The sequence below is a fragment of the Cibotium barometz genome, chromosome 27 (assembly GCF_041138505.1).
Source record: "Cibotium barometz isolate CiBa-2024 chromosome 27, ASM4113850v1, whole genome shotgun sequence".
NCBI lineage: Eukaryota > Viridiplantae > Streptophyta > Polypodiopsida > Cyatheales > Cibotiaceae > Cibotium > Cibotium barometz.
The window spans coordinates 49,914,606-49,938,406 of record NC_141072.1 but is presented as its reverse complement, the minus strand read 5'-3'; the positions used below and the strand labels follow the sequence as shown (position 1 = coordinate 49,938,406).

Sequence of the window (23,801 nt, the reverse complement as noted above, 5' to 3'; positions counted from 1 at the left end):
TGCCCAGATAGGGTCAATAAAAGCGCCTAATAAGAGAGCTGCATGCGCGCAGTGCGAAGCTCTGCAAAAGCAAATGGAGAAGCTATAAACGATGTGTGTGTGTGTGTGTGGGGCGTGGTGGAAGGGGCAGGGTCTGAACTCGCACAGCAGGGGCTAGTGGTGGAGGACAGGCTAGTAGACACCCTGGAATCCAGTGGAAGGGCAGCAGAGCACAGGCTCAAAAGGAGGTCAACTATTAAAATGCGGGCAGGGGCCCCGGGAGGAGAGTGTGAGTGGACTCGTCGAGACTCTGGAGTCCATTAAAACCCGAGGCCCGTCACGGGAATAGGCGTGTTGTTGTACGAGGAAAGCAGGAAAGCGCCAGCGTTGTGCTTATAATATGTGTGCGTGTGAAGTCATACTTACTACCTTCCGTCGGGCCTGGACAGTTTAGCCCCTTGTCCACGTAAGAAGCCACGGTTAAGAAAGGATCGCTTTCAAGATGTGGGCGTTAATTACTAAATTAATCAAGGTGGTCGATTAATGGCCGCAGTCAGGACTTCCGCCAATAGCGCGCACAACAGGTTAGAGAGAGCGAGCGAAGGACATTACAGAGTATCCCTCTCAGCTTCCTTCTTGGTTATCGAGCAGAACCCACACTCCCCAGTTGAGCTGCTCAACTCCCCTTTCTCAGAGCTCTCTGAGCACAACAGCTTTACCTTCAGTCATGCCTCCTCACACTCGGCGCCGCAAGACGGCTCTCACTGGCTTTCTTTCACCGCGTTGGAAAACCTTCCCCCTCCTCCTCTTCATTCTCCTTTGTGTTTTCGACGCCGCTTCTTCAGTTCGGCGCCACGAAGAAGGCCCCCGCCCGTGGCGACAGCTGGAGAAGTCGGCGGGGAGCGTAGGCGTCCGTCTCCCCCTTCTGCACAGAAGCTCTGTGCGTTCGCCCTACGGGCGGCATTCCAATGTGAACAGGTTGGAGCTTCTCGCAGAGGCCAGGCAACTAGACGTAGCACGCATCCAGGCCCTCGCTGCAAGGCTGAGAAGGGCTTCTGCAGGGGCTCTTCTCGACGGCAAGACCACTAGCAACATCAGCGACTTCCGGACGGGAGTCACCTCCGGAGCATCCGTAGGAGCCGGGCAGTACTTCATTGAGTTCGCCTTGGGAACTCCTCCTCAGAAGTTCATGCTCATCGCAGACACGGGCAGCGACTTGGTGTGGGTGCGCTGCTCCAACTGTCGCAGGAGGTGCAGCAACGGCGGCGGCAGCGCTGGGGTGTCAACTCCTCCTACATTCCTCACCAGAGCCTCTTCCTCATACCGCGCCATCCCCTGCCTCTCCCAGGACTGCTTGCTGGTGCCTCCCCCGCCCAGCTTCTCCTGCAACCTCCGCCTCCCTAGCACCTGCAGGTACGACTACGTCTACACAGATACCTCAGAGAGCATTGGAATCTTCTCGCGGGATTCTGTCTCTCTGAATTCTTCCTCCAGCAGAACCTCGACAGGTAGCAGCGTCACGCAAGTGCCAGACATTGCATTCGGATGTGGGCTTCGCAACGAGGGACAGAGCTTCGTGGGGTCGGATGGAGTTCTGGGCCTGGGTCGAGGCCCAATCTCATTCTTTTCGCAAATAGGTTCCTTGGTGGGAAACAAATTTTCCTACTGCCTGGTCGATTTCTTCCGAACTCCCGCCCAGGACAGCTACCTCGTGCTGGGCGACCTCCCGTCCTCGTTGAAGCTCCGTTCCCCCTTCCAATACACGCCATTGCTGGATAATCCTTTTGGTCAGAGCCTGTACTATGTTAGTGTAGAAGAGGTAAGCGTAAATGGTCAGGCTCTGTCGATCCCTTCCTACGTATGGGACATCGACGCCGCCGGGAACGGCGGCACGGTGGTGGATTCCGGTACGACGCTCACGTTGTTCGTCGAGCCTGCGTACCGTGCAATCCTGAATGCGGTGACGGAGGCCTTGGTGTATCCACAGACGGACCCCGTGCAAAGCTTCGACCTCTGCTTCAATGCTACTGGCATATCTAACCTCAAGCTTCCCAACCTCGCCATCACTTTTCAAGGTAACGCCCTCTTCCAGCCGCCCGCCACCAACGTCTTCATCGACATCCCGGGGGGTCTGAAATGCCTGGGCTTGCAAGGCGTTGAAAGTCCATTCGCCTTCTCCGTCTTGGGCAACCTCATCCAGCAGAACTTTCAGATGCAGTTCGACATGGACAGTTCGCAGCTCGGCTTTGCTCCCACACAGTGCTCCCAAGCACTCGAACTGTGATTGCGGCGCTTCTGATGGTCTCTGTTCATGTAGAATCTCTGGTGGTTGCCCCTTTGTAAAAACAATGTTTGTTGCGAAAGCAATCAAATGCCTAGACGATGCAGGCGCGTTGCTGTGTTATTGATTTGACCCCAATTCCCCACCTGATTTTCTGCCAGTTTGGCGCCACGCGCGAACTGCCTTGTTGCCTCGCCCTTTCTGGCGAAGGCCTTAATTTTGCTCTTAGTCTGTTTGTTTCTCTGAGATGCCGTGAAGGCCAGTGGAGTTGCTGCTTGAAATAGAAGAAGCCGAATTCTCTGTTTCTTTTTCGAATGTATAGAATAGATGACATTTTTCAGTGTTTTTTAAAAGGCGTGAATCAAAAAAAACTTGCGAGAAGCTATCAAAATTGTGTGAGGGTAGTTTTTATCCGCTTCCTCACGCAGCAGCGCCTGCATATCTGGCGTGATGCTACATCACTTGGCGTTTTTTTCACTGCGAGAACGGGACTTGGAGGAGGTTCATGGGCCGTAGCCCTTACATATTATAATCCGTGGCAAAAATAGCTATAGCTGCACAGCCTGCATGGCACAATAATTAAGTCGTATTAGTTGCCTCAGCCGGGTACACGGTTGTAAGCAAGCGGTGAAAGCGTGCGAGTAGTCGTAGATCGATCCCCTACATCTACGAGTCTCGTGCAGAAAGTTTTCTTCAATATTGGACCACCTTGGGCTGTGTAGCATAATTTTGCGAACGCACGAAGTTGTCATTCCAAAGTTAAAAAAAATGATGACCCGCCACTCTGCTAGCTTCAAGTGCGTCACACCTTGATTCAAGCGCTCCAACAAAACCAGTTCGATGCCTCTCTGCTCTACGGCTGCCATGTTTGCTATGAGTGCTTCCCATTCGCACGAGTTGCCCACGTTCCATGCCATACGCACTACACCAACTGAACGTTACACTTTAGCCGTGTGTCTCCGACCACCAGATGTTGTGGTGACGTGAAAGGCAAATTTTGAGAATTGACCTTGAATCTAAGGGAAAGACGTTGCCGCATGAAATTTATGTTTGTATGCATATGCGCATACATATGTATGTGCCTACGTGTGTATGCATGGTACATGTATACGTGTGTGTATGTGTCTATACACGTCTCTCCCATACACATATTTTTGTGCCTGTCTCTCACATGCATTCGCTGTATGTGTCTGTCATGTCCACAGACACAATCGTCTCTCACACACACATGTGCACTCTTCTCACACCCATCTTGCATACACACTCACATATAAACACTCTCTCGCTCTCTCTCTCCCACACCCACACCCTCCACTTGCACGTGTGTGATTGTGTGTACGCACGTGTGTGAATGTGTATATATTATAGTGTTAATATAATATTATTAGATATTTACTATATATATATATATAATTCATATTTATATATTACATTTTGTTATTTAAATATACTTATTTAATTATCATGTTTATAATATATTATTATACATTCATTATATGTATGTCTTTAATTTTCTTATTTATGCTATATGCAATATAGATATATATAAATAGTATAAATTTATTATATATATATATAATATCTTTACGTATTATATGTTTACATATTGTTATTTTATATATTTTATACTTATTTATTATATATCTTTATATTTCTATATTATATTGTTTATTTAAATTTTATTCTCTCAACATACACATAAACTCCTCTCTCACCCCTTATTCCTCCTCTCTCCTCCATGTGGCCTCTACGTTCCCTCTTTCTCTCTCTATTTACCCCAGCACGGGGCTTCTCTCCTCTCCCATCCCCTTCTCTCTTTCCCCTACCCCAACACTTCATCCTCCACCAATCGCCACATGCACATAATAGATAGTATAGATAGATATTATATATGTATGTATGTGTACACACACACACACACACACACACACACATGTATGTATGTATGTATATATATGTATGTGTGTGTATATATGTATATATATATACACACACACTTATAAACATACATATATACATACATATGTGTGTGTGTGTGTGTGTGTGTGAATGTAAATAAAATACACACATGTATATACTCACATACATATATATATATATATATATATATATATACATATATATATATATACATACATATATATATATTGTATATAATTTAATATATATTTATATTTTATTGAAATCTACTTTCTCTCTCTCTCTCTCTCTCTCTCTCTCTCTCTCTCTCACACACACACACACACACACACACATGCACCCTCTCTCTCTCTCTCTCTCACACACACACACACACGCGCGCGCACACACACTCGTACACACCTGCACATGCACTAACACAAATGCACACTCTCTTCCTCCACATACACTCACATGTAGAGAAATTCTCTCTCTCTCTCTCTCTCTCTCACACACACACACACACACACACACTCCCTTTCTCTTCTCTCCCACACATAAACTCTCTCTCTCTCTATCTCTCTCTCTCTCTCTTACACATGCACATGCGAGTATACACACACACTCCTTCTCACACACACATAAAAATATATATTTTATATAATATTATGTTTTGTTATATTTAAACACACACACACATACACACATATATGTGTGTGTATTTATACATAAATAAACTTATATATACACACACAGTACACATAATTTCAATTAATTAGATTAAATTTTAATAGATGGGGATACATGATGAGATGTGCTCTCTCGAATAAATGCATCTCATCTCTCTCTCTCTCTCTCTCTCTCTGTGTGACACACACACACACACACACACACTCTCTCACATGTTGAAACTCTCTCTCTCTCTCTCTCTCTCACACACACACACACACAGACGTAGCATATGCATTGCACTCTCTCTCTCTCTCTCTATCTCACACACACACACACACACACACACACACACATTTCTCTTGCATTAGAACTATTTGGTTGCTAGGCTGGCACTCTTATTCTATATTACAAGATTTCTTTGCTTTCTTTAAAAAAAAAAAAAATGAGTTAATAACCTCATTCTAATTGTGGGGCATATGACTGGATCCTTAACTAATTTATCTTGCTACAAAGATCTTTTTAACTAATTTAGATTGGCACATGACTGGACCCTTGGTACTGCATCCTTGGTGTTTTTGGGCTGGATTTAGCCTTGGTGTATTGATAACCTAATAGGTTATGCTATATATGGTGGGCATTGGGTTTGGTAGCCGTCCGCCTCTTTACTTCCATGAATACTCGGATATTCGCCTGCACAACTGGGGCCCTGGATCTTCTGCTGCGAATGGCGGGAGCTCTACATAGATGGTGCATGGCTTCCTATATAACTCAAGGTGAGTGGTCTATCCACTCACTTAGTCCTTTGTGCTTGTTACAGTAGATATGGCTTTGTCTCTGGCTACATCCGGGGGTGCGCCTCCTTCGGTTAATCAGGTGCATATTTTTAACAAATGCACTTGTTCAGTTTACGTCTGTTGCTGCTAACTGAATGGCCTTGAAGATTTTGCAATTTATTCTCCCTTTGATGGCTTCATACATGTTTGCTAGCTTATACAGGATGGCTGATGCCTTGATTCCATAGGGATAGATGTATAGGTGGAGTCTACCTTTCTGTGGAATAGTGGCATGTGTGCCATGCTATTTCCTCATTGTTTTTGGCAGATCTCATAGTGAGTTGTTTTGTTAGATGTTCAGGGATTGCCTGATGCTCTGTTTTGTCGTATTGCTGACATATTATAGTTGTCTAACCACATTGAGCAGTCCATATTAAATGGATTATTGCAGGAACTGGATGCATATAGGCTATTTATTTATATTGGGTGTCTAGCAGGAATTTGCCTCACGATTTTTGTCCTGCTCGTGGGTATGCGTTGAATGCACGCGTAGTAATGGGTAATTGCTTTTGTGGTACTGCTGTTTGACTTGTATTTTGCACTTGGATGATGGCTTCTTTTGTGTCCTCTGGCACTTTGTCAGGTGGAGAGTATTTCTTGTCTGATGATGTTGCGTTATTATGAGGAGGTGTTGAGAGCTGCCTGATACCATGTTTGGTAATCAATACATTGGTTTTCACTCTACAGGATTTGGTGGTCTCTCAGGCCATAAATCTATCTCGACTGATTGTGTTGAGGTGGACATTGGGTTTGTATGGAAACACTAATGGCATAAGACACATTCTGAAATAGATAGGTGTTAATACATACACTTCTTGAACCTAGGTATGTGCAGATTATTTCTCTAAAACCTGGGTTACTCTGGTACCTTCTCTATATATAATGAATAGATTAAAACCTGGTTATCACTTTACAATCCTGGATATAGGTTAAAGGGGCATTTTGGGTGTTCTTGGTTTTGCTCTGCTTATCTGTTCTCTCTTGCTTAATGGCATGTTGGGCAGGATGTTTGGGCTGCCTTGTACATTTCAATGATATGTATATAGTGCTGCCGCTACTACTAGCCTGATATGATATGGCTCCTGCAGGTTAGTTGCCTTTTGTGTGGTCACATGCTTTATAACATGTATTCTAGATTGGGGTACAATGGATGCATTAACCCTTACTTGCTATTGCTCTGCTCTATTAGTTCTAATCCATCCTTCTGCGGACTTTTCATACATGCCTTTTCGGGAAATTGCTATCCTGTTGTGATTGGTGACATTATGAGCTGTGTACATGGGCTGGTATTGTAGTGCTGATGTTCTACTGTGGAAAGAATCCTCGATATTTTTGGTACACTATGGGCTATGCTGCTAACTGGTAGTCACTTATCTGTTGTCTTATCTGTTGTCAATATACAGGTTTATAAGTTATACTATATGATGGGAATTAACATGAGTATAGTGATGCCGTTACTGGTATGGTATGATATGGTTCCTGCAGGCATGATTTTGTAATAGGTGGGCACTTGCTTTGATGCATGTACTCCATATATGGATTGAGATACAATGGATGCTCCATTTTGTCTGGTGCTCTGCCAGTTGTAATCCATCCCTTTTGCTAGATTTGTCATCCATGGTTTTTTGGTAATTGCTTACCTATTTTGTAGAGAATGTTCTATAGTCTGGGCATACTCTGGCATTGTCGTGCTTTTGATCTGATTTGTTTGGATTTCTTATAATGTTGGTACAACTTGTACATGACTGCTACTATGTAGTCATCTACCTGTTTTCAATATACAGGGGTATTCTAGTATGCTACAACTTGTACATGACTGCTACTATGTAGTCATCTACCTGTTTTCAATATACAGGGGTATTCTAGTATGCTATAATATAATTTGTAAATTAACATGTAGAATGAAACATTTAATGAATCTGTTAAGCTTATGAAAAAATTACGTAATTCATCTGGACAGCATTCGAGTTTATATGTTTCAACAGTATTAGAGTTGCATACTGGTTTGACATACTCTGAGTGGATGGTAAAAAGTTTCAAATTGCTTATGGTATATAATCTGTAATGAATGTATCCGGTAGGTAAAAATCGAAACTGTAATTTTTCAGGGATCTGCACCAATCTTGTCTAAGTGCAGAACTAACTTTAGACTGCTTGTGGCCAGATTAAGGCTTTGGTTAATATAAAAATATTACAAATGTTAGAATATTCATGAATAACTGATGGGCTTACAAACTTTGTAGAATATCTGACAATGATATTCTGGATAAATTTCATAATGATTCAAATGTTAACTTTAAAAAATCCTATTTGTTGGACATCTATAACACGTGGTTGGGCTTTACGACACTTGTAATACGCACAAGGACTAACATTTCTGTTGTTGCTTGTGTATGGATGCAGGTAATAGAGCTCACCTTTTCAAATAGGATGTTTTTTTGGGTTGATGTTGCTGCTGGACAGTAAAGCCTATGGGCAATTTTGTTCTTTTGAAACATTGTTTCTTCACTTGAAGATCTTGTATAATTTCAATGAAATAATACAGTTTTTCTCATTTACTTGTCGGAGTTGTTTTGGTCTTCTGACATTTTGTCAGCTGTGTATAATTATGTATTTTAATTTAGGCAAAACACACACACCTGACACAGTTTTACAGTACCTTCGGGTATTGGAGAGAGACCTACAGCCCGAGATTTCATCTATAATGATATATGGACTCACTATCATTATGCCTTGGCCGATAGTCTTTAAGTAGTACCCAGATATCATTGTAGATAGAGCATTTGTCCACGATAGTTATGCCCTTATGGGCTTATCGGTTGAAGGAGACAAACGTTCTAAAAAAAGCTATTAACACTTCTCTTCTTTTGATTTTTCAGATTCTACCCTTTCTTGGAGGCAAGCCGGTTCCTCCGAGCCATATTCCATCTAATGCCTGTCAGCATGTTAGCTCCTGCATTAGAGATGACGAATTACAAGATGCCATTATCTCTTCTATCAGCCAAGAGCCTCATGTTATTTCTCTCTTGCAAATCCTATCCTTTAATGATTGGATTAAGGTCTTAGCTTCCATAGATAAGGATAAGGGTGAAGGTCTTAACTATATTAGAGATCTTAATGCTCAAATACCTGTCATGACCAAAAATCTTCAGACTGAGCTTACTAAGTTTGCTGCTAAGGGTTCTCTTCTCTCAAATCATCTCAGGAAACTCTGTAGATTAGAACCCATGTTTGTTACTACTCCTATTACTCCGGTTATACCAACTGGGGGTAATATTTTTAATAGGGATCCGGCTACGGTGGACGCAATCAGGAGCTTTCAAAACGACATGTGTTCTATGACAGATTCAAAGTTGCTGGATTTGGTACCTAAGGTGTCAAGGGTTTATCCTTTTTTACCTGCCAGGCAAATTGAGGTAGAGGCCACTGGCATTGCTCATAGACTTTGGGCCCTCCCAAATAAAGGTTTTCTTTCTCCTATTCAGGCTGAAACTTGGATTTTCTTGGCTAACTTACCTATCTCCACTTTGGATGAATGCAAGAGCCATGCCATCAAAGGTCTTCAATATCTTGATAAGGGTGAACTTCTCAAATCACCTTTCTCCATGAATTTCTTGGATCCTTCCAAATGCCCTTCACCAGTTGGCATTTATGGGAGGACTAAAGGTACTATGTTATTTCAGAAAGTTGGTGCAGAGTATTATGCAGAATCTATTTGGAATATCTACAGGCCATACCTGAAATGTGCTTGTAAATTTCTTGACCCTAAGGCGTCTTGTGAATCTAGCATTATCTGGTTCGACCATGCTATTTGGTTTGTCCTCAATCACCTTGAGGACCTTTTTCCAGGCAAGGATGTGGCATTTCACCTCTCTCTTTTATGTTCTTGGCTTGGTGGGCAAGCAAAGAATTTAGTGTTGGCACAGATCTCTTTTATTTATTTTCGTAGTTATATGTTGGATTCTCTTGCTGAGATAGAGCATTTGTCCACGATAGTTATGCCCTTATGGGCTTATCGGTTGAAGGAGACAAATGTTCTAAAAAAAGCTATTAACACTTCTCTTCTTTTGATTTTTCAGATTCTACCCTTTCTTGGAGGCAAGCCGGTTCCTCCGAGCCATATTCCATCTAATGCCTGTCAGCATGTCATCTCCTGCATTAGAGATGACGAATTACAAGATGCCATTATCTCTTCTATCAGCCAAGAGCCTCATGTTATTTCTCTCTTGCAAATCCTATCCTTTAATGATTGGATTAAGGTCTTAGCTTCCGTAGATAAGGATAAGGGTGAAGGTCTTAACTATATTAGAGATCTTAATGCTCAAATACCTGTCATGACCAAAAATCTTCAGACTGAGCTTACTAAGTTTGCTGCTAAGGGTTCTCTTCTCTCAAATCATCTCAGGAAACTCTGTAGATTAGAACCCATGTTTGTTACTACTCCTATTACTCCGGTTATACCAACTGGGGGTAATATTTTTAATAGGGATCCGGCTACGGTGGACGCAATCAGGAGCTTTCAAAATGACATGTGTTCTATGACAGATTCAAAGTTGCTGGATTTGGTACCTAAGGTGTCAAGGGTTTATCCTTTTTTACCTGCCAGGCAAATTGAGGTAGAGGCCACTGGCGTTGCTCATAGACTTTGGGCCCTCCCAAATAAAGGTTTTCTTTCTCCTATTCAGGCTGAAACTTGGATTTTCTTGGCTAACTTACCTATCTCCACTTTGGATGAATGCAAGAGCCATGCCATCAAAGGTCTTCAATATCTTGATAAGGGTGAACTTCTCAAATCACCTTTCTCCATGAATTTCTTGGATCCTTCCAAATGCCCTTCACCAGTTGGCATTTATGGGAGGACTAAAGGTACTATGTTATTTCAGAAAGCTGGTGCAGAGTATTATTCAGAATCTATTTGGAATATCTACAGGCCATACCTGAAATGTGCTTGTAAATTTCTTGACCCTAAGGCGTCTTGTGAATCTAGCATTATCTGGTTCGACCATGCTATTTGGTTTGTCCTCAATCACCTTGAGGACCTTTTTCCAGGCAAGGATGTGGCATTTCACCTCTCTCTTTTATGTTCTTGGCTTGGTGGGCAAGCAAAGAATTTAGTGTTGGCACAGATCTCTTTTATTTATTTTCGTAGTTATATGTTGGATTCTCTTGCTGAGATGCAAAGTGGGGAACGAGGTACTATTTTAGCCACTTATGGACATTACAAGGGTATTAAGCTGATTAACTCTTTGCTAAATCCGGTTTCTCATATTGAATCGGAGGGTAGTATAGAAACCCCTTCTAAATTGGCACGCATAGCGGATAGTACTCCAAGTGCTTTTACCTCTTTTCTTTATCCTGCTACTAGTCAGAATGCTTCTGTAAGTCATAATGCTTCATATGGGAGAACTAAATCCTTTACTAACCGTGGTAGGGGTAGAAACCTTCCTATACGTAACTTATTGGATATGTAATGTTTTCAGGTTACTAAAGGTCCTACTGGGCGAATTTGCATTTCTAATACAAAGGAGGATGACCTTTCTGCTGCAATTTACGTACGTTGTCTTTTTGTTAACAAAATTTTGGATTTTGTGACTCCATCACAAGTATTTTTTAAAGTTTTTGATGATGTTTTTGGAGATCATAGTATACTTGACAATGTTAGATTTGGATGGAGATATACATCTAATCTGAAGAAATTATTCTCTAGAACCGATTTCTTACGATTAGATAGTATACCTATATGTCTATGTGATAAATATAGAGAATTTACAAGTGACTTTGGTGCTTTGGGTGTGCATGTTTGCACTAGTAATATTAATTTTGTGCAAGACAAAGAAGTGAAGAAATTACTTAGTTGTGGCTTGAATCATATCCCTAATGAACCACTTAATCCACATTTAGCACTTGGTGCTATTACTGATTGCTTGGCAGACATTGCCAAAGGTCTTCATCTAGAAGACACTGATGTAGTTGCTATTTCAAGAAAGCTTCCTCAGGTGTATAACCAACTTGTGTCTTTTCTTCCTAAGAAATGGTTTTCTACCGAAATATCCTGGGCTAGTCCTTCGCTTATGCTAAAATTTCATACACTAATGAATAGAGTTCTTATTATAGGGCTAGATAAGGCTCCTAATAATGCTTCATTCATTTGTAAAAATCTGGCCTATATGGCTGCCAGGAATAGACTTGAGAGCGCTGAATTTTATAAATGTTCACTTAAACCTTCGGAGTTTAGCGCTATAATTTTTGAAGAATTAAGTTATAGAAAGATTGTCCCTCGTAATAGAAACTTGCCTGTTTTGTTTCCTACTTTTAAGATTCATAAAAACAAATTCCGATGGATCTCAAATGCTTCAAATTGTGTATTTACTGAGGTTACTTCTATTATTACCTCAGTTTTAAACCTAGTTCTAAAAGGATTTCATGAGATATGTGCAAGGAAACAACATGATATTAAGAAATTTCTTAATTTAGACTGCAACCCTTTTTGGGTTGTTGAAAATGCCACAAAAGTCTATTTGAATTTGCCTGATAAGATTTTCTCAATATATATTGCAGATATTACGCAATGCTATGAAAATATACCTCTACAAGGGGAATTTGGTCTTATGAATGTCCTTTTAAAGGTGTGTGATCTGGTATTTAAGTTTAAAAAAGAAAAAGGTTTTGAAAAAATCTCATTATATCGTCATCAGGGAAATTGGGTCAGGAAGTCAAAGTTGGGCTTCCCAATAAGTGTAGATTCAATAGAAATATATGATTTGATAACATGGCTTTTAAATCACACTTTAATCCATTTAGGAAATCAAGTCTATTCACAACTTCAGGGTATCCCTATGGGATGCTCACCCGTCATGTGCAATATATATTTTGCCTATTTAGAGTACAGGTATATTTCTACTCTTGTAGAAAAGGGAGATGTCAGTACTTTGAAAGATTTGGGTTTGTGTTTTAGATATATGGATGATGTGCTTAATGTTAACTGTCCAGATTTTGATAATATTATTTCTAAAATTTATCCCACAGAGATTATTTCAATTGAACCAACTTTCAAAGAATTCTTGCTTGTAGGCAATCGCAAATTTGTAACAAAAACAGTTTATCTGAACATGGAAATTACTCTTGTTAGTCCATTTATTGGTGAGTACAGCATTGGTTATACTTGGAAAAGGGAATTACTACCCATTATCCCTTTTGAATTTGTTAAGAAAAAAAGTAACCGGCCATTTATACAGGCAAACAATACGATTTTAAGCTCTTTTCATTTAATTATGTATTCTTGTACTACTGCATGGCAAGCATTTGAAAACATTAGCAAACTGGTAAATAAGTTTTGTGCTAATGGATTTCACAAACCTGAGATTCTGAACCTTCTTATTGACAGATTAGTTGAATATGACTGGCCCGGATTACGTTTCCAGCCTTTTGCATTAATTACCATTTTGAGGTTGTAGGCCCATACCTATGGGCCTACGGCCTCAAAATAGGTATGGTGCCTGGGAATGGGTGGGCACACACACACACACACACACACACACACACATTTCTCTTGCATTAGAACTATTTGGTTGCTAGGCTGGCACTCTTATTCTATATTACAAGATTTCTTTGCTTTCTTTAAAAAAAAAATGAGTTAATAACCTCATTCTAATTGTGGGGCATATGACTGGATCCTTGCTACAAAGATCTTTTTAACTAATTTAGATTGGCACATGACTGGACCCTTGGTACTGCATCCTTGGTGTTTTTGGGCTGGATTTAGCCTTGGTGTATTGATAACCATTTAATAGGTTATGCTATATATGGTGGGCATTGGGTTTGGTAGCCGTCCGCCTCTTTACTTCCAGTCTGTTTTGTCGTATTGCTGACATATTATAGTTGTCTAACCACATTGAGCAATCCATATTAAATGGATTATTGCAGGAATTGGATGCATATAGGCTATTTATTCATATTGGGTGTCTAGCACGAATTTGCCTCACGTTTTTTGTCCTGCTCGTGGGTATGCGTTGAATGCACGCGTAGTAATGGGTAATTGCTTTTGTGGTACTGCTGTTTGACTTGTATTTTGCACTTGGATGATGGCTTCTTTTGTGTCCTCTGGCACTTTGTCAGGTGGAGAGTATTTCCTGTCTGATGATGTTGCGTTATTATGAGGAGGTGTTGAGGGCTGCCTGATACCATGTTTGGTAATCAATACATTGGTTTTCACTGTACACGATTTGGTGGTCTCTCAGGCCATAAATCTATCTCTACTGATTGTGTTGAGGTGGACATTGGGTTTGTATGGAAACACTAATGGCATAAGACACATTCTGAAATAGATAGGTGTTAATACATACACTTCTTGAACCTAGGTATGTGCAGATTATTTCTCTAAAACCTGGGTTACTCTAGTACCTTCTCTATATATAATGAATAGATTAAAACCTGGTTATCACTTTACAATCCTGGATATAGGTTAAAGGGGCATTTTGGGTGTTCTTGGTTTTGCTCTGCTTATCTGTTCTCTCTTGCTTAATGGCATGTTGGGCAGGATGTTTTGGCTGCCTTGTACTTTTCAATGATATGTATATAGTGTTGCAGCTACTACTGGCCTGATATGATATGGCTCCTGTAGGTTAGTTGCCTTTTGTGTGGTCACATGCTTTATAACATGTATTCCAGATTGGGGTACAATGGATGCATTAACCCTTACTTGCTATTGCTCTGCTCTATTAGTTCTAATCCATCCTTCTGCGGATTTTTCATACATGCCTTTTCGGGATATGGCTAATTGCTATCCTGTTGTGATTGGTGACATTATGAGCTCTATACATGGGCTGGTATTGTAGTGCTGATGTTCTACTGTGGAAAGAATCCTCGATATTTTTGGTACACTATGGGCTATGCTGCTAACTGGTAGTCACTTATCTGTTGTCAATATACAGGTTTATAAGTTATACTATATGATGGGAATTAACATGAGTATAGTGATGCCGTTAACTGGTATGGTATGATATGGTTCCTGCAGGCATGATTTTGTGGTAGGTGGGCACTTGCTTTGATGCATGTACTCCATATATGGATTGAGATACAATGGATGCTCCATTTTGTCTGGTGCTCTGCCAGTTGTAATCCATCCCTTTTGCTAGATTTGTCATCCATGGTTTTTTGGTATATTGCTTACCTATTTTGTAGAGAATGTTCTATAGTCTGGGCATACTCTGGCATTGTCGTGCTTTTGATCTGATTTGGTTGGATTTCTGATAATGTTGGTACAACTTGTACATGACTGCTACTATGTAGTCATCTACCTGTTTTCAATATACAGGGGTATTCTAGTATGCTATAATATAATCTGTAAATTAACATGTAGAATGAAACATTTAATGAATCTGTTAAGCCTATGAAAAAATTACGTAATTCATTTGGACAGCATTCGAGTTTATATGTTTCAACAGTATTAGAGTTGCATACTGGTTTTAGATACTCTGAGTGGATGGTAAAAAGTTTCAAATTGCTTATGGTATATAATCTGTAATGAATGTATCTGGTAGGTAAAAATCGGAACTGTAATTTTTCAGGGATCTGCACCAATCTTGTCTAAGTGCAGAACTAATTTTAGATTGCTTGTGGCCAGATTAAAGCTGTGGTTAATATTAAAATATTACAAATGTTAGAATATTCATGAATAACTGATGGGCTTACAAACTTTGTAGAATATCTGACAATGATATTCTGGATAAATTTCATAATGATTCAAATGTTAACTTTAAAAAATCCTATTTGTTGGACATCTATAACACGTGGTTGGGCTTTACGACACCTGTAATACGTACAAGGACTAACATTTCTGTTGTTGCTTGTGTATGGATGCAGGTAACAGAGCTCACCTTTTCAAATAGGATGTTTTTTTGGGTTGATGTTGCTGCTGTGGACAGTAAAGCCTATGGGCAATTTTGTTCTTTTGAAACATTGTTTCTTCACTTGAAAATCTTGTATAATTTCAATGAAATAATACAGTTTTTCCCATTTACTTGTCGGAGTTGTTTTGGTCTTCTGACGTTTTGTCAGCTGTGTATAATTATGTATTTTAATTTAGGCAAAACACACACACACACACATACACACACACTCCCTCCCTCCCTCCCTCCCTCCCTCCCTCTCTCTCTCTCTCTCTCTCACACACACACACACACACACTCTCTCTCTCTTCTCTTACTCACACACACACACACACATGTAAATATATATTATATTGTTTTTCAAAAACGATTCTTAGTCTTTATGCAAGTATCAAGTATTAAAATAATTGAATTTAACTGATGATACTTGGCTATGCATATCTTATGAATAAAACAAGCTACGCTGGTATATGAGTCTTGTTATGTACTTTGTTTTTTCAAAAAATTTAAATAAATTTGTGCACGGCTCATTACATGGATTCAATATCATATCTCTGGTTTTCTGTGCGTGATGATCCTGTATTATCGAGGGATGAGCAGGGCTAATGACGCAGATTGAGTATCATTTATGATATATTTTTTGGGTTGTATTAACTAGGGATTCAATATCATTTATGTTATATTTTTTAAGGGTTCTTTTGTTGGATTAATACAAACTATTTAGCAGTAGATGAGGATTGATACTGGCATATGGAGATATATCTTCAAAAGCTAAATTAGCCCCCAAATGAATGGCACACCAAATATGGATGTGTATTGCTTTTTCTATGATAACCAGCATATAGTTAATTGGCCTGTGACTAGTCATGCACGGCTGATGGGACCCAATGTTGATACACTAGGCAGACTTTGGAAATTCTATCAGATCTCAATATAGGCCAAAGAATTAGTTAAAATAACTCACAATTTTAGAATTTAACCCTCAGGTTAGGTAGATAAAGAGAGGTCATGTACATATAAGAAAGAACATAGCTTCTTTTGTCAAAATAGGGTTGCCTGGAAGCCACCACTAGAATGTACTTCATAATACTACTAATATGTAGTGATAATGATGATTTTTTACATATAGGTAGTTTTTTGAATTCTCCTAAGACAAGTTTACAATGATGAACAATATGAGGATTGTTGTGATATTTCTAGGGACTATCCTTTGAGATATCCGAGTACCTATACCTTGATAGGCTGTTCTGTAGATATATGATTAGAGATATCTATTGATTCTTTTTAGGACTACTAAGATGTTACTTATTTTTTCATAGGAAACAATATTGGATCTCTCTAATTGAGATCACTAGGTAGCTAATTATTTTCCAATTGGTGAATTACCCCTTTACTTTTGGATGATACTATATTCAAGATGTCTCAAGGGGTGTGCGCTTTTGCCGCACAGGTCGTAGCTGGGGACTTGCCGGACACTGTATGCGAGCCACGAATGGCTGCAAGCATACAACCAGGGAAGGAAGCTCAAACAGAATGCCAAAGGGTGTGTCACTCACCGCTCAACCGCCGCCTTGAAGGATTCTCACGTCGCAGCCGTGAAGGAGGAGCCGCCGTCGCCGCTCTACCGCCTCTCCGCCGCCGTGCTGCTACACAGTGCTCGATCGCTCTCTCACTCACTCTCTCTCTCTCTCTCTCTCTCACACGCAGGAGAAGGAAACCAAAGAGATAAGGCAAGAGCACTCTTGTATTCACAACACATGAGAATGAGGATTTTAGGGTTACATTTGACTCTTATAGGTGACTTGGCCGTTCACACTTGGGCGCCCATACATGGCCGGCCGACCCTAACCCTTATCCTACTGATATTCAAGGTGCGCCTCTCATCGGCGATCACCCAATCCCTTTATCCTTAAAATATGGTGCCAACAAGCCCGGCCCATGACTCAGAATATTTAAATTAATGACGTAAAACATAGTACATCTCAATGTCCGTCACTCATGGGTTAACATGCCCCCCTTCCTGATGTAGATTCCGTCCTCGTCCGAAGCTATGGTATGGTAAGCTCGAGAGGGTTGTTGTTGACCGTCTGCAAAACAGGGAAGTAGAGTAAAAGTATGCTGGAATTCAAAAGATATAAAGTGTATAAATTCAAGCATGTTAGACCAGAATGGATGTTGTATGAGAACTTAGTTTAAGGGTCACATGAGTGAGCTAGTGTAGCAAATTAATAGGAGTTTAAAATTATTGAAAGTAAATCAAGAGTAAGCAAGGTGTCAAAGGTTAATCAAGGTTTATAACTAGCCTAAGTCAAGGAAAATAACCAAGCTTAATAAATAAACACATGACCACACTGTGTCTACTCTAAGAACAAGTTAATACCACAAGCCTAGGGAAACAAGAAACATCAGAGTTACAGGAGCTTTTTGCCTCTTTTTTTTTTTTTGCACGTGACAATTTTTACACACAATGGCGACCTTCCTAAGGCAAAACTAACATCGATCCTGGTACCATGTTTAACACAAGGCATTATCCAGGAATCTATTAGCTCACTTTAGGCAAGGCTACCCCCTACCAACCAAGGCATCGGTCTGGAGTAGAATACTCCTCGCCTACCAAGTATCAATAAGGCGATAGGCCAACACTAAAGCACATCATAGACTTGTATTGCCATTTATTATAGGCTTTTTTAAAAAAAAATCTATTTCTTTTGATCTTCGCTCCTGAACTATAATTTGTCTTGCATCCTTTCGACAAAGGGGTAATAGCTATGTCCTAGAGGTCAACACACACATGGCCAGGTGTCAAACATTAAGATGGTTTGACCCTAGACCTAAGACAATCGTATTCCAAGGTTAACTAAAGACGTCATGCTGCCTAGGAATATTTCCAATAAAGTTAAGCTCATTAATGATTTACACTAGCATGCAAGCAACTTCAAAAACTAAGTAGTACATTGACAATTTCCATGTGGTCATGCATTATAGTTTATGTAATTAATTGAACAGTAAAAATGAAAGAGAGTGGGTATGGAAGAATTACACCTATAATTGGAGATCTCCTTGATTTGACGAGACAGCTTGCAATTTGATGTAGATATATTTTGATGAACGTTGCGGCAGTCTCAGGACTTGAAAGCGAACCAACCTCAAACTTTTCAACCTGTACAATCAACTAACAAGCACTATACCTCGAGAGGCACATCAGTGTGAAAATTTCAAGACTTGTTTAAGGAATCTAAACTAGAAAAAACTTGGAAACGCTAACCTACCTACCAGTCACCACACTACTACTGAGGATACGGTAAGAGGATGTTGTAGAGTCCTGGCTCTAGCCCTAAGGCTAAGCCTCTATCCACATCATCCAAACAAATAAAGTCAACCTCAGTAGTGCCATGAGTTTCATCCGTCCATTCATCATTGTCAGATATTTCTTTTTCATTTTCCCATCCACATAAACTCATCAAAAATGTAACCATGCGAGGATAGTCATCTTGTGGAAAAGGAAAGCATTGGGCTATCGGGGATATGTCCTCTACGGAGTAGGGGTCAGTCATGGTCAATAGGCGAATTAGCCATTCTAATTCTTCAACATTTTCCTCTCTGGCTAGTACATCTATATGATCCCATTCAGTTTCAATTACAGGATAGCACATGTGAAATATCTGAGAAAGGTACAGATGATACCTCTCACCAAAGGTAGGAGTGGATGAAGTGTATGATGATCGGGCATCTGCCATATCTGCAAACACAGATATAGCATCAGTAGGTTTATGACAGGATAATCTAGTTTTTGATTGTATACGGATATTTCTCTTGTTTTTGTGCTCTTGCTCTTTTTACTATTTTTGTTTTTCTCTTTTCTTTTCTATGTATGAAGCTATATATATACATCTCCTTGAATTTGGCAATTACATGGTCAGGGGAGAAGGTTAAGGAGAAAGCAATAGAATTTCGAGCGTGAGTACATGCTCCCCCTTTCCTTGGATAGATCATATTATTTGCAATGATGTTGCAGCCTCTTGGAACCAATTTGTCCAATGGGTCATAGGTTGTGATGTGGGCAGATAGCTTTTTATGACCCTTGTGGCCACGTCCAATTGCAGAGATGGTAGTGTACGCTCCCATTGACGAATGGAGGAAATGGTTTTCGACGATACTATTACAAGGGGAGACGTAGACTCATCGGTTTTTTGTTGGGTGTTGACAAGAGTAGGTGTAGAGCATGTAGAAACTTCTATATGAGTGTGTGCCTGGCATGAGGAGTTAGAAGCTTCATGTGGCTCCCCCCTTCCTGAGCTAGGTGGTAATGATCGATATCGTTTGGGAATCCAAACTAACTCTGGAAGTGGTGCGGAGCACTGAAGCTTTGGGGACCCATTTGTATGTACTCTTTGGCATAGTAAGCGAAGCTTTAGGGACTACCTTGCCTGTTTCCACTCTTGGCGTTGAAGCATTAGAGGGGTGGCCAACAATCGAAGATGGTTTTGCCACTGGACTTTGTGATTTTTCATTATCTAATATTTGAGTAGATGACTTGGGTGCGGGATTTTGAGCGGTCAGACCTCGTGTTGGTTCTTGCGTTGTGACTTGTCTGGTTGCCCAATCGATATTGCACTTGGTGGCCGTCATCCATTTGCGCCCTAAGATTACAGTCCCTTCCATGGTACCAGCAGGCATAACCAAAAAGCTTTGAATTATGGTTCCCTTGTCATAAGCAACCGGAGTGTGCAGAATTCCTGAGACAGGGGTTTTCTTCTTGTTGATTCCTTGAACTTGGATAGAACTCTTGGTTAAAGGTGGGTTTCCCAGTTGACACCACACGCCATATGATAGCAAATTGTGTTGAGCTCCTGTATCCAATAATGCATTATACAACACCTCCCCGTAAGGACTCTGTAACTCAATTGGGTATCTTAGAGGTGGGTCAGATTCCAGTGCATCCTCCTCTGCTTCCTCGAAAAATACTTGTGTAATTCCCAAGTTGGCTTCTCGTTGTCTCCTAGCATGCTGTTGACATTCTTTGGCTTCGACTTTCGCTTGTATCTTTTTAAGCTCAGCTTGTTCTTTAGCTGCCTTCTTTTGATGGATTGCATGTAACTCCTCCTGGCTCAGGGGGTCATAGTATCGTTTGAATTTACTCCCATTAAGGAATCCAATGGTTTCAACTCCGTCGAGAGTCTCCACTCTGATGGTACCTTGCGGGGTAATTTCACATACTCTATATGGTCCCTTACCAGCATATTTGAGCTTCTTCTTTTCGTTTCACACTCCATACATCATGACTTTATCCCCAACCTTGATGTCCTTGTCCTTTAGATGGCGATCAAACCATTTTTTCCTTCTATCCTTCTCCACAAGGGCATTGTATACAGCCAATTGTCTTTCTTCGTTTAGCCGCTCAAGGATATACAGACGCTCTGCTAAGGGATTACCATCCCAACCCTCTTGAGTAGCAACACGAAGACTAGGAATGACAAATTCCCACGGCATGACTGCTTCTTGGCCATATACCATTTTGAATGGTGTGCAATTAATAGCCACTTTGTACGCAGTACGATAGGCCCATAAAGCTGTCGTAAGCTTTAGATCCCAATCCGTGCGATGAGCTTCAACTGTCTTTATCAAAATAGAGATTAAACTCTTGTCGGTACTCTCGGCTTGGCCATTCGCTGGCAGATAGTAAGGAGTAGATTTATGATGGGATATCATGAAATTTGTTGTGAGCTCCTTAATCACTTCATTTATAAAATGCGTACCATTGTCGCTCACAAGTTCAAAAGGACAACCGAATCGTGTGATTATATTTTCAAAGAGGAACTTGGCTGTTGTCCTCGCATCTGCCTTACGTGTCGCTTTCACTTCAGCCCATTTGGTCATATAGTCAGTGGCCACAATAATATAGCGAGATTGTGTGTTTCGGGCCGCTGGACTAATTGGACCTACAAAGTCTAAACCCCACTTTTCAAATGGTTGGTTTACTTTGATTGGATGTAGGGGCATCTGATCTTTCCTCTGGGGTTTCTTGTATCGTTGGCATTCATCGCAACCCTTCACAAAGAGTGATGTATCTTGGAACACAGTGGGCCACCAATACCCTGATTGTAAGATCTTTCGCGCAGTTAAGTCTCCTGAGAAGTGACCACTGGCTACACCCATATGTGCCTCTTGCAAAATGTATAGATACTCATCCTCTCGGGCACAACGCCTAAGAACGTCATCCTTTCCTCTTTTATAAAGAGTCCCAGCTATCAGGCAATAGGGTTCGCATTCTTTGATTAGCTTTCGAGCTAGATCTTTACAAAGCTCCTTGGGTGGAAAGCCATTAACCAAAAAGTTAACAATCTTCTCACTCCATTCAGGCATTGTCTCCACCATGAAAACAGGGAAGTGTCTGGTAAGTCATCATCAACCCCCGTAGGAGCCTCACCATTAGGTATGCGAGACAAATGATCAGCCATAACATGTTTTTTGCCAGGTCTCACAACAACAGTGAAATCAAACTCAAGAAGAATCAATAGCCATCGTGTGATTCTTCCTGTGGAGCATGGTTTGTTTACCAGATACAACAATGCTTGATGATCCACATAGAAAACAAACTTGGTAGCAAGGAGGTAATAACGCAATTTCCTTACTGCATAGATCATTGCCAACCCTTCTCGCTCCGTAGTGGTGTAGTTCATCTCAACATCGTTCAACTGGCGACTGGCAAAGCTAATGGGGTAGTCTAACTTGTGTTCTCTAGGTTGAGTTAACACACACCCAATAGCAAAGTTTGATGCATCAATATGCACATGGAAGAGTAAATCCCAGTTAGGCATTCTCAAAATTGGAGCACTCGTCGCCAAGGCCTTCTTTAATAGCTCATAGGCACGATCACATTCTTCGGTCCAAATAAACTCGATGGGAAGCTTATACAATGGTCGAGCTATCTCGATGAAGAATAGAATAAATCTTCGATAATAACCAACGTGGCCCATAAAACGTTGGACTCCCTTGTAGTTGGTGGGTGGTGGCAGTTCCAGAATGACCTTGATTTTACTCTCGTCTGTGGAAATCCCATTTTTGGACACTATATGCCCTAAGATAACTCCGTGTTTAACCCAGAATTGGCAGTTCCAGAATGACCTTGATTTTACTCTCGTCTGTGGAAATCCCATTTTTGGACACTATATGCCCTAAGATAACTCCGTGTTTAACCCAGAATTGGCATTTGGAAGGATTCAAGGAGATGCGATATAATCTACACCTTTCAAATATTTTTCGTAAACACATCAAGTGCTCATCCCAAGAGGAATGAACACAAAGATCATCTAAGAAAGCTTCACAGAAGTCCCTTAGATATTCCTTAAAGGCCGTGTTTATCAATCGTTGGAACGTTGCAGGTGCATTGGTCAAGCCAAAAGCCATGACGCGAAAGGCAAACACTCCAAACTCCGTGATAAATGCTGTTTTAGCTTGGTCCTCGACTGCAATTATGATCTGATTGTAACCCGAGTACCCATCTAAAAAGCTATATGCCTCCTTGCCTGCCACTCTTTCAAGCACATGTTCAGAATATGGCAAGGGGTAATGATCCCTTCTGGTGGCTGCATTAACCTTTTTGAGATCAACACACACTCTGAGTTTCCCATTCTTTTTTGGTACGATGACTATCGGCGGAGAAACCCATTCTGAGTGCTCAATAGGGTATATGAATCCACATTTTACAAGCTTTTCAATTTCCTCTTGTACAATCTTTGCGTACTTAGGATTCATTGGGTAGGGACGTTGCTGGACTGGTTTAGCAGTGCTAATCATTGGAATCGTGTGTTGCACCACCGAGGGTGGAACACCCTTCATATCATGATATGTCCAAGCAAATATGTCCTTGAATTCTTTAAGAAGCTTCGTAAGTGCAGCTTCTTCCGCCTTGGTGAGGTCTTGAGCAATAAAAACTGGTTTAGACTCCTCACCCGGATCTGCTAAGTCTATCTCCTTGACTACCGCAGGGCCATCGTAGACACCGCTACTCCCATTGGTAGGCGTTCGTTGGGCTTTTGTGTAGACTACTTTATGTTCCCATGTGGTGAATGATTTGAAATGCTCGGGTGCGGGGTGTAAGTCTACTGGTTCTTGTTGTGCCCGGTTTTTTTCTTTTAATTCCGCCTCCTTTTGTTGTTGAGCCAACTCTTGGTTTTGCCGCCTTCTTGCAGTACGACTTAGTTTTGGCTTCTCTTCGATTTCTAATTGGGCGACGTCATGAGGTTGCGG

At 40.9% G+C, this 23,801-nt stretch overlaps 1 protein-coding gene across 1 annotated transcript; it reads left to right on the top strand.

Moving 5' to 3' along the window:
• Nucleotides 1-400: 400 nt before the first annotated feature.
• LOC147623487 (aspartic proteinase NANA, chloroplast-like) lies at nucleotides 401-2,571 on the top strand. Its single transcript, XM_086821650.1, has one exon. It carries the CDS (start codon nucleotides 707-709, stop codon nucleotides 2,261-2,263), a length of 1,557 nt encoding a protein of 518 aa, XP_086677776.1. The 5' UTR covers nucleotides 401-706; the 3' UTR covers nucleotides 2,264-2,571.
• The last annotated feature ends 21,230 nt before the right edge of the window (nucleotides 2,572-23,801 follow it).